We start from the raw sequence: 12,780 nt of genomic DNA on the forward strand, positions 1-12,780 counted from the left end.
TATTGGTTTTGAAGGTGAGGAGGTGCCTGATTGTTATGGATTTTAAACACTTGTTCAATGTGTACTCTGCTTTTCATATAAGTACCAAAAACTGAAATTGTATACCTGGTTAAATTTAATGCAAGTCTTTTATGATGCATTTGATTAAATTTGTGAATAGAAATTAAAATCTGCATACAGTGAAGTGTTATTTATAATTATAAATTTAATAATAATTTTGGCTCTGTCTGTGCTACCTTTGGAGACCAGGTTTGGGAAACAGTCTCCGATGTGGTAGTCGCATGAGCAAGGTGATGGGAGAGCGTGGAATTCAACCTTTCCAAAAATATTACTCCTATGAGTTGAGGTCCTACTTTGTGATTAAATATTTAATCGTACAAACTATATGTTATACTTGCAGTCACTTACTGGCTCAAATTTCTTGGTCTATATCCTATACTTAAGCAGTGAATACCAGCTCCCCTCAATTCATAAAGCAGCTAAGTGAAGCACTCCGAAACGTCCAGAGGTCATGAAAAATGGTTACAAAGTGCAAATCCTTTTTTAATTAGTACAGTATGATTTTCAGCCTGGGGCACTGCTCTTATCTTTGAATGAGTATTCTTCTAATTTTAATTCATTGCAATTGATATTCAGTCATCATCATCTTGATGTTCATCACAACATCTCAGTGATTAATTTGTTAATGGAACTGAACTGAAGTTGTGAAGTAATTGATGATTAATGCTTTCTACAAGTTTATATTCTGACTTTCTTATGTCCAAACTACCCCGATGATATAGTTATTGTTCACATACTTCTTGTAATTAATTACGTAATTATAGTTCTCTCTGTACAGTCATTTTTATCAAAATAGTGTTATTTGTGCTATACCTTAGCAACTCAGAATTTTCTCATGGTTATAGTTGAGCACAGGTTAGTTGCGTTTCGTCGGACTGGAAACATATGTTGCAGTGATTTATGCAAACACATGACAATCTCCAAGCAGCAGCCTGGGTTTCCTGCTGTTAACAGCTCCGCAGGTTCATTAGGCAAGTACCAGCCCCCCTACCAGAGGCCTTTATTTTTCCAATTTACATTACATAGTCTACTTGGCATTATAGACAGGAAGCAAGGGCCACATGCTTGCCCCAATCAATGAAACCTACCCATTAATGTCTACAAGTAAAGAAAAGCATCATCTGTGTTTAAAACGTAACATTTATCTGCTTTTTCTTTCTGATTCGATGTGTTTTATAAATCTTACAAAGCAAAATTACAAAGGATACTTGAAGATTTTATTTGAACCTATTCCATGTGATAATGCAGCAAAATAAGTCATGTAGTTGAAGAAAAATCATTTTATTGTTTGATTAACGAATTCATTTTAAATCATTTCACATCTTTGATCCAAATTAGAAGAAATTATTTATTAAAGTACTGGATATGACAGTTCTTCAAACCTTAAATTTACATTGCAGTCTTTCAAGTCTGAGATATTTGTCATTGTTTTCAATGCATACTGTTTACAGCAATTTAGCCAAAATAAGTTTGCCATATTGCTTCAGCTTCCAGAGAGCTGCTGAATGCTAACTTGACTTCAGGACTGCGTGTTTGTCCTCTCAATCAGAACAGCTGTTTATAGTTAGTTACCATCGGCTTATAATGTCATGTCAACAGCCAGAAGGTTTTTACAAGAATGTCAATTGTACTAGACAACCCAATTCACACCATATTGTAAGCTAACTGTATTCTTCATTTTAATGGAGAGGAATATTTAGCGTCACCTTATTTCTGTTTTATAATTTGTTTTTTATTTGAGTGAAAGGGGTATGTTGTGACCTTATTCAAGAGTAATGGTTGCCATGCTGAGGATGAGGATGAGCATCAGCATAAGCACCATCCCTGTACTTAAGTGATGATTCTGGAAAAGATTCATGAAAGTAGATAGGTTTGCAGTTTGTGTACTTGTGCAATCATAGACTGGCTGACAGTTATTGTGTGTGCACAGATATGAGGCTTGTAGTTAGTGTGATCTTAAGATTATCACCAATGTATTTGTGCTCAACTGGTACATAAACAACAGTGTGGACTGGTTGGGATGAATAGTCTATTTATGTGCCATATGTCCTCCACAAATACTATTATAATTAGTGCGCTTGGGAAATCTTGGACAAGATGCAGTTTCTAGAAGTTTAATGGCAAGATTATTTTTAAAGTGAAATTTTCCTTTTCTCCTGTTTACGTCTTTGCAGATGAGTGACATAATTGATATGGTGAGAGATTCCAATCTAAAACTGACCTTAGCCTTTGGTATTGGTTTACATCATGCTGGACTCCACGAACGTGACCGGAAACATGTGGAAGAACTGTTTGTGAACTGCAAAATCCAGGTAAGTGGTTTCTCTTGTTTTCACACCTCCAAAATAGCCTTTTGTTTTAAATCCTTCATTTGACCCTGCGTTTTTATTTGTAATTTTCGAATATGTTTTAATCTGTTTGTGCTCACTACTGTTGTAGATTCTTATTGCCACAAGCACTTTAGCCTGGGGAGTGAACTTCCCTGCTCATTTGGTCATTGTTAAAGGTACTGAGTTCTATGATGGAAAAACAAGACGTTATGTGGACTTTGCTATCACTGGTAAGTGACATATTGTGTTAATTTCTCTTTTTTTTCCCTTGCAAGACAATGTTTTGGCATCATTGAATCTAGTCTGTGTTTCCCCAATAGGAATCATGGTTTAATTCGAAGAAATGTAACTCAGTAGGCCCAAAAGGCTTTTTCCTTTCTCATGCACCAACACTACTTCCAGACCACATCCTTCAAACCCCTCTCTCTCAAACTCTAAATCCATTTCCTATTCACAGTCTTTTGAGTGAAGACATTTCTCATCTCAGGGCTATTTTCAATGCCTGCCCCCTTATTCTGAGACTATATCCCAATATTCTGGATTTCCCAGTCATGTAACAGAGAAGCTAATTTGTGCACTCCAATGTCTCCCAAACGGCAACCAGACAATTGAGAATTTTAAAATTAAGTCACGTTTCAGTGCGGATAGTGGAACTCTGGGGGCAATGAAGTAAATGATGGGTTAAATCATTTATGATGGATTTGAATTGTGGATAAATGGGAAAGTTGTATGGTCCTCTGGTTATAACTTGGAGGTTTCTTGCATCCATTTGAGCTCAAAGATGGAACTTTGATTTAACATCTCATTTAAAGACTGCATTTCCAACATTGCAATTTTCCTGCGCAACGTAGGTTAAGTGCTAAATCATGGAATAGCTCTCTAACTCAGTCAAGTAATTAGTGTAATGAGTAACTGGTGGAATTCCACAATTCATATTAATGACTTGGGTGTGGAAAGTGAATGTACAATTTTGATGTTTGTGTATGACACAAAAATAGATGAGAAGATAAGTGGGGAGGATGACAGAAAGAGTCTGCAGAGGGATATAGACATGTTAACTGAGAAGGTGCAAACTTGGCGGAAAGTATATAATATGGGAAAATATGAGGTTAAGTACTTTATCAGGAAGAATAGAGGAGCTGAATATTATTTAAGTGGAGGAATGACTGCAGAAAGCTACAGAGCAGAGGGATTTAAGCGACCTCATCCATTAATCGCAAAAAGCTAATATCCACGTTCATCGGATAACAGTGAAGCAAACGGAATGTTTGCGTTTATTTCAACGGGAATAAAGTGTAAAACTAGGTTGGCTTTGTTACAGGTATACAAAGTACAGGTCAGACCACTGCTGTAATGATGTGAGCAATTTTGGTCTTCTTATCTAAGGAAAGAAGCATAGCCATTTGAGGCACTTCAGAGAAGGTTCACTAGGTTGATACTAGGTATGAGTCAAAAAGTGTGGTGCTGTAAAAGCGCAGCAGATCAGGCAGCAACCAAAAGCTGAAGAGTCGATGCTTCGAGCACAAGTCCTTCATCAGGAATTCCTGGTGGAGGGCTTATACCCAAAACATCGACCCTACTGCTCATCGGATGTTGCCTGACCTTCTGTGCTTTTCCAGCGCCATACTTTTCAACTCTGACTCTCCAGTATCTGTAAGTCCTCATGATTCCCTAATACTAAGTATGAAAGACTGTCTTTGGAGGAGCGTTTGGATAGGTTGGGAATGTACTCAGTGGAGTTTAGAACAATGAGAGGCAACCTTAATGAGTATTCTTAGGGAACTTGGCAGGATCGATGCAGAAAGGTCGTTTCGCCTTGTGGCAGAATCTAGGATCAAAACACTCAATCTCAGAATTTAAGACACGTATGAGGAAGAATTTCTTATCTCGGTTGTGAATCTTTGGAAATCTTTACCACAGAAGACTATCGAGATTGGGTTATCAAATATATTCAAGGCTGGAATAGACCGATTTGTAATCAGTAAAGTAATCGAGGGTTATAGGAGAAAGGCAGGTTGAGAATTTTCAGATAGCCATGATGTGATTAAATGATGAAGGGGACTCAGTGGTCAAAGTGGCTTATTTCTACTTCTCCTTTATATGGTCTCATGGTGTTAATGGTCCATCATTAATCCTCGGAATAAGTACTGAAATATTTTTTTCAACAAGTGAATTCTATACGATAAGTGCATTAGGAGCATATCTGAATGGATGAATGGTCAGGCAACATTCCCTTGTCTGTAATTATCTTACATTCTGGTGCCTAGTTGCATCCAAAGTAGGATTTTTTAAAAAATTATGAACAATGTGTAACATGAAATGTCCCACTTCCCTAACTGTAGATGTGCTGCAGATGATGGGCCGCGCAGGCAGGCCTCAGTTTGATGACCAAGGCAAAGCTGTGATATTAGTCCATGATGTGAAGAAGGACTTCTACAAAAAGTTTCTGTATGAACCCTTCCCTGTTGAATCAAGGTAAGCCATAATTACAGGCTTACTTTATGCTGGTGTTCACATTTGGATACTTGACTTTTTTATTTACTCATGTTTTACATGTTATTTGTTTATCTACTTGTCTTAGACTTGCATTTTCTACAAAAGATATGAGCGTTGCAGAATGGAATTCTTTCCCAATGTCCATCCAAAAATCTGTGTTAATTGTTTAACGTAAACATAGATGAGAGAAAGATGAAAGCTCCTTCAACATGACCTGAGAAATATGCTTCAAGCCCAGAGCATATTTGCATGTTGTTGCCTGAACTAACTATTCTCTATACCCCCTCTGAGGTAGATTTAACAATTCATGACTGCTTCAGTGTTAGCAACAAAAACAAACAAAATTCAGTTCACTAAGACCAGCCACCTCTGGCTGAGGAGATTTCAGCTGTTTTTTAAAAATTTTAAGCAACTCATCCCAAGGTAGAAAGATACAGTGCTCGTGCTACCTTCTTCCTAGCACTTCTAAATTAAGTTTAGCTTTCGTACCAGTGTCACCAGAGATACAGGGAAAGTACTAAAGTCTTGTTGGTCATAGGTCCGTTGATAGTTCTCTAGCCATTCACTGTACATAAGGGCAACCTTATTTTAAAATTAAATTTTATTGATCAATCTTGGAATTTAGTCAGTTTAGCTGTCTGATCTCAGATTCCATAACTCACAAACATATAAGCACATGTTTAGACTTGGTAGAGAAACATACATAATAAACAGAGTTCCTGAGTGATGGCAAATGCAACCCTGGAGGAGAATGCAGGCCAAAAAGGCCAAACAGAATGGAGTGTACTGCTGTGCTCATGTCCAGTGTAAAAAATGATAAAAGGTAATGGGATAACTGAGAGTGTAGTTCTTAGAAAATGGTTATTTTTGAGTAAATACATGTTTGTTGTAACCAGTCACTCCTTTAGAAAAAGAAATTCAAGGCTACTGTGTTTTTTTTCTGCAATAATATTTGAACAGATAGTTATAAATATTCCTAAAAGGGTAAAGATATCATGTGAAATTGCATGTTTTAAGGTTTTTACTAAAACAAACAAAAACTAACATTGATTAAACATTATTAATGTATAACTAATACGCAATAATATTGGAAAGGTAGTCTCCCTACCCTTGACTTCTTAATACTGCACATTTATATGTTTTATCACACTCTCCATAGACATGTAGACTTAAGTTTAAAACCCAATTATTCTTGATATTAAGAGAATCCCTTCTCCATGGTTTGTCGGTATTCATCTTCCAGAATGATTGCACTATCTCTAACTTTTCAAAATCTTTATTTACTTGAACATTGGTTCCATCCTTCACAATGCTTCATTTATTTGATTAACCCAAAAGCTGTCCTTTTCATCAGCACTTACTCTAATTCTACTCTGCCCTCCCCATCCCCACTATGCCCAATGTTAAAGCTTTTACTGTCTCTTACTCTGAGAATCTAAGAGTCTGCAACAGTGAGGCTTATTACTTTTTCCTTTATGTATCGATGTTGAAGCTCGCACATGACTTTACATTTTGATCTGTGCCTTTGTACCAGTGACAGCCAGATAAGGTGGCATCTAGTACAAACGTCATCTAATCCCACCTCCTCATCCTTACCAACCAACCCACACCCCTCACCCCCCTCAAAACTCCACCTTCCAACCACCACCACCACCAATTCCAAAGCATTCTGTTTTACCTTAAAAGAGAGAGAATATGGCCATCTCATAAAGTCTGACAGTCAAGGCTGTTGCATTGCTAATATGCATTTTCATACATTGCAGTTTGTTGGAGGTACTCTCTGATCACCTGAATGCTGAAATTTCTGCTGGAACTATTTCATCCAAGCAGGATGCCATGGATTACATTACCTGGACCTACTTTTTTCGGCGTCTTATCATGAATCCCAGGTCAGTGATGACGCTTTACTGTTGCAGAGTTCTAGTTTCGTTCTGGAAATTCTGATTTATATGTCTCAGCTGCATGGTTTTAAAATTATAATGTGAAACCTAGCACAGCAGGCAGCATTGTTGTGAACCAGACTGGGAGGAATGCACAGTGGACAGCATTGTTGTGAACCAGACTGGGAGGAATGCACAGTGGGCAGCATTGTTGTGAAGCAGACTGGGAGGAATACACAGCGGGTCAGCATTGTTGTGAAGCAGACTGAAGAAGAGAGAGGTGGATCCTGTGCTTCTGAAATGGCATGAGGGAACAGCAGCTTCAGAAAGAGTGTGTGGGAGAAGGAACAGCACCTTCATAAAAAGTGGGAGAAGAAGCAGAGTCAGCAGTTTCTCAAACAACGTGGAATAGCAGGTCAAATACTTAAGAGGAGTTCGAGCCTGTGTAAGAAGCGTAGTGACAGTGGCAGAGATCATCTTCAACTTGTTTCTCCTTGGGGATTGGTGGAAATTTCTCCTGTGTCTTTCAGTTGGCAAATCGGTTTAAATCAGGAGGTACCAATGTTCAGGATGTCTGTTCTGTGCTGGCAAGGAACTTGTTATGAGAGGGGAAACATCCAGTTGTTTTGATCCACATAGTTACCAACTAAATGTATGCCGAAGAATGTCACAGAAATTAGAACCAAAGAGAATAGCGATGGTAAAAAGTCAAAGTTTTAATGCTCTTTATTTAATGCATTCGGCATTTGTAATAAGATGAAATTGATTGCAGAAATAGAAATAGATGAATATTACTTGTTGGCTATTACAGAGCGGTGGTTGCAGGGTGGCCAAATACATCTAAAGTATATAGGTTTTCAGGAGGCATTTCATAAGGTGCCACATAAAAGAGAGGGACTTAACAAAGTCGATATTCAGAAGTCAATGGGGAAACCTCAAATTAGCGGGCACAGTTTCAGAATAAGGGCTTATTCTTTTAAAAAATGATAAAATCATAAGATATAGAAGTAGCAATAGTGCCTGCAGATAATCAAAGGGAGATCCAAGAAATTGGAGACACCACCAATGAAACAGAATATGTAAATAATGTGAAACCACAAAATGTTGGAAATGCTCAGTAGGTCAGCCAGCATCTGTGGAGTGAAATGGAATAAATTCAATTCAATGGTACTTCTATCGGCAGGGAATCATATCTGAACACTTTTATCTGAGGAAACTCACAATGTCTATCAGATTGAAATAGGCAACTGCAAATGGCAACCTGATACCTACTGGATCTGGTGATCTTGCTTAACCAGTAGTTGCCATGGACACCACTGCCGTCAACTTTTTTGCCTCCAAGACCCATTCTAGATTTATGCCAGATCTCTGAGTCAGCAATGAGTATATACATATACAGGTGGCTGAAATGTTGCTTGCTGCAACTGGAAATTATGTAAATTTGCCAATGATATCAGTCAAAGCATCAGCTTGGCTTTGTAGCTTTGGCCGGCATCCCCCATAGACTCATAGAGCATAGAAGCTAACCATTCAGTCTGAATCATTGGCACCGATCAGATATCGCAATCTGACCTTGATCCATTTGCCAGCATTTGGCCCATATCCATCTAAACCTTTCCTATTCATACACTCATCCAGATGCCTTTTGAAATGTTGTAATTATACCCACTTCCACTATTTCCTCTGACAGCTCATTCCATACACGTGCCACCCTCTGTATGAAAAAAGTTGCTCCTTAAGTCCCTTTTAAAACTTTCCCTTCGCATCTTGAATGTGGAGGGTACTTTAATTATGTGTAAGTTACAATCCAGATGCTCCCAGATTGATGAGAAATGGCAAGTTTTTCTACTTGTTAATATGTAACTAGTGTTCAATCATAGAAAGAGTTTATGTAGTTGTGCAGAAGAATTCCAGGTAGCTACGATAAACCTTTCCCCTAATGACCCAAAGATTGGCCATCCAACCTATCTTGCCCATGCCAATGAAAGCGAGCTATCTAGTCTAATCCATCTTCCATCCCTTGGTCCTTATCCCTGTAGATTATTATTCTTCAAGTATATGTTCAGAACTTTGTAAATGTAATGAGGGCTCCTGCTTCTGCACTATTTAAGGCAATGAGTTCTGGATTCCCACGGCCACCAACAGGGTGGAAACATTTTTCTTCCAAATCCCTGCTAATACTTTAAATAATTAATTCAAATGCATTATCCTCCCCCACTCTGCTTAGTAAACTAGGTCCTTCCTGTTCACCTTATCCAAATCCCTTTTGACTGTGCCTTACAAAACTGTATTTTCCCTCAGTTTCTTCTGTTCCAAAGAAAACAACCGTAGCCTATCCAACCTCTTCACGTTGCTAAAATTTTCTGTTCCTGACAATATCCTCATAAATCTCCCCTGTAACCTCCAGTGCAATCATATCCTTCCTGTAATGTGGTAACCAGAACTGTACACAGTAGTCTTGCTGTAGCAAACCAAGCTCCCTGATCTGTTTGTGCGTGGCATCATCCTTAAGGCATTGCTGATAGACAATCACAGCAAACGTTGTTCATTTTACCCATGAGAAACCTCATCACTGAAGCACAACGGTGCTACAACAAATGTTATCTCATACCAGATGTGTGCTTGAATAGAATATCAATATGCTGAAGATGCACTTGAAGTGCCTGGAGAAATCTGACTGTGCTCTTTGGTCGGAACCAGCCAGAATCAACAGGATCAGCATGGCTTCCTGTCTTCTGCACAACACATCATAATAGGAGGAATGGGACCTATAGAAAGAGTAAGGTGAAGAGTTCAAATCTTCATCAGGACTATTTAGAGTGGCAGTAGAAATCAGAGGAGGAGAAGGATAATGAGGGCAATGCCCTTTAGCCATTCACTTTGCTTAGCATCAGTAAAAGAGCCAGTCTTTCTTCCGGTTCCACCTCTGCCAAATAATGCTTCTGACATAAAACAGTCTTGCAGTCAAGCAACCACCTCGTCAACGTTCTCTCTTAGTCTTTTCAATGCCTTCTTCTCATCAATTTTTAGTCCATCTAGTATCTCAACTATATTGACTTTCATTATAATTGGCAGCATTTCTTTGCTTGGTAAAGAAATGCTTATTTCTTACCTCAGACATGTTCACTGGCTTCAGGAATAAATCCTCTTTTTGGTCACTAATCTCCCCCAGGGAGATAGAGGGGTCTGGATTTCCTTTTCTGTGAGCTGTCAGTCTCTCCCCATACTCTCTTTGCTCCTTTTATTTCCTTTTTCATTTCTCTAATGAATTTTCTATATTTAGTCGAGTTCTGAGTCATATTGTCATATTGACATCTGTCATACGCACCATTTTTCCATGTCTCCTTATTTCACCAAGCAAGGGGCTCTGACTTTGATTACTCTGCCTTTTTTCATGTGTGAATATACTTTAACTCTACCCAAATCAGCTCTTCTTTAAAGGCAGCCATTGTCTTGTTACTGTTTTGAATCCAGTATACCTGGAACTGGTCCCAGCCCATTGAAATTGCCTCACCACCAATTAAATATTTTACTCTAGTTTACTCCCTTTTTTTTGACCATAAATCTAAACTTTAAGTACTTAACCACACTGGTAGAACAGTAATAACCACATATTGGGAGGTCATGTATATATGGTAAGATAATAGTTTGGTATTGTGGTAGTTATGCTTCAATATAAGGATTAGAGGCAAAAAAACTGCAGATGCTGGAATCTAAAGTAGACAAACAGCAAGTTGGAAGAACACAGCAAGCCAGACACCATCAGGAGGTGGAGAAGTCACAGCACTGATCTCTGTGAACTCCATTTATTGCATCTCATTAACCAGAAAATGATCTTTGTGCCTATTCTCTATTTCCTGCTTGTTAACCAAATCTCTCTCCTTACACCATGATCACTTTCTTGTACTGTAGCCTTTGTTGGTGCCTTGTCAAATTCCAAGTTCAAGGCATCTACAGATTCCCCTTTATCCATGTTTTTATTATTTCCTCAAAAACCTCTCTTTTAAAAACAAATTCCCTTTCACAAAGCCAAAGTGACTTTCCCTGATAACCGTTATTTTTATTTAAGTACCCTGCTACAACGTGCTTATTAGACAGGCAAGAAACTGGAAGATCACGGCAAGCCAGGCAGCATCAGGAGGTGCAGAAGTCGACGTTTTGGGTGTAACGCTACTTCCTTATTGCTTATTATGTCAGTTATTAGGTTAAAGGGCCTGTAGTTTCCTGAGTTCTGTCACCATCCTCATCACCTTTCTTGTACTGAAGAATTGTGTTTATTATTTTCCAATTTGTTGAGACCATTTCAAGATCCAGAGAATTTTGGAAAATGCCTCGAAGAACCAAAAGGCCCACCCCTCATTCTCCGTAGCTTTATTTAACTTTGCAATGCCCGCAGACATTAACATTACTGCAATCATGGCCTGGCATGCATCACTGATTTCCTTTAGCTCACTGGCAGTTGTGATTTCAGTTACCTTTTGCATTCAACTTTGGACTCCCCAAGCCTTTGTCACCAATCTGTTCCATTAAAACATTCCTTCAAAAACTCCTGATGACCTGTCTTAATTTATTTAGCATATGCATAGTCACAGAACTAAGCAATAACCTTGTCAGTGGCAAGACGTTGTTCTTTAAGTCCACCCTTTACGTTTACTGAGGTGACCAAGCCTCGATGACATGAGTCACTGTTTAAATTTTACCACAGCTGAATCCTGGCTGGTCTCGGGGATACCAGTGATGTTGGCTGAACAGAGGGCTCAGTCAGAGAAGAAATGGTTTAAAAAGCCTGTAGTTGCAATGGATGATCCCAGCTGGGTGGATGAGTGGTGAGGTCTTTTTGAGTTTTGATGGAAGTTATGCTAGACTCGAAACAGTAACTCTCCTCACTCGACAGATGCTGCCAGATCTCTGAGCTTCTCCAGCATTTCCTGTGTTTGTTTCAGGTTTCCAACGTCTGCAGTAGTTTACTTCTTATTGTTTTGGAGTAAACCTTCTCCAGTAGTATGTCTGTCGCAGTTGCCCTCCTGATGTGGTAATGAGTGACCAAGTTGTTCAATACTGGGAGTGAGTGGAGATGCAGTGGTGGAAGAGTGTCTGTGATGATGGACATTATTGAATTATGAGATACACATTCTTTCCTTGATGTGGACAGATTGGCAGTACGTTGGGGCACAATATTTGTAGGGAATATATGGTGCTAAAACTGAATCCTTACTGCCTTGGCATACAATCCCTGTGCAGTACAGATCAGGTTATTAAGGCAGTTGATGCAGGTATTAATTTCTGCAGTCTTAATCAAATGCTGCCAATGTCTTTATCAGAATTCTATCAATGATGCTGGCTGGATAAACAGGATGGGAATCATAACTTCATTGTTTGGCCATTTAAGGTGATAATCAGTTCTCAATCAGTGCTGGCACTATGGAGGTGAAATATGCTAAAGGGCTGTTTTACTGATTGTAAGCACCATGTCTTGCAGCAGTCTGCCACATTTACGATATTGCCATTTAATGTGTCATCCAGTGCAAGGAAAGTCTAAGCCTTTATGCCACGATGTCTCCTTCTTTGGCTCTGTGTCACTTAATTTTCCAGTTACTCTTCTATGATTCCAAGTTGTTACTGGTTACACGGATGCTTTCATAAGACACAGGCAGAGCTGCACTAGGGGCTAACACCCAGAGGAAAAACAGTCTTCCTCATCACTGGTGTAAAAACTTATGGTTTTCGCTTCATCTGCCATCCTGATTATAGGTGATCTCAACTGTGAGAGATCCAGCCATCCAAATATAAAAGCAAACCAGAATACCAGGTATTTTGAGGGGGAAGGCTTAAAGTACTTTTACATATGGTTTGCAGTTGCACTATTAATGGACTCCAGATGGGCGATACTAGAAAATATGACCTGCTGTAAGCAAAATTCTACTCATTATTTTAAAGGAAATTCCTATCAGCTGGATTTTCCCATAAACAAAATATTTGCATAATTTTAAAAATAAATTCAGTGAAATCGATAC

At 38.8% G+C, this 12,780-nt stretch overlaps 1 protein-coding gene across 3 annotated transcripts in view; it reads left to right on the plus strand.

Moving 5' to 3' along the window:
* ascc3 (activating signal cointegrator 1 complex subunit 3) overlaps positions 1-12,780 on the plus strand; it is a 550,255-nt gene that overhangs the window by 420,650 nt on the left and 116,825 nt on the right. For all 3 annotated transcript variants that reach the window (XM_072553139.1, XM_072553156.1, XM_072553148.1), the window contains exons 31-34: positions 2,235-2,372; positions 2,500-2,620; positions 4,733-4,865; positions 6,650-6,775. In XM_072553139.1, the coding sequence (XP_072409240.1) occupies positions 2,235-2,372; positions 2,500-2,620; positions 4,733-4,865; positions 6,650-6,775 (518 nt within the window). The remainder of the gene's footprint in view (positions 1-2,234; positions 2,373-2,499; positions 2,621-4,732; positions 4,866-6,649; positions 6,776-12,780) is intronic.

The sequence above is a fragment of the Chiloscyllium punctatum genome, chromosome 3 (genome assembly GCF_047496795.1).
Source record: "Chiloscyllium punctatum isolate Juve2018m chromosome 3, sChiPun1.3, whole genome shotgun sequence".
Taxonomy (NCBI): Eukaryota; Metazoa; Chordata; class Chondrichthyes; order Orectolobiformes; family Hemiscylliidae; genus Chiloscyllium; species Chiloscyllium punctatum.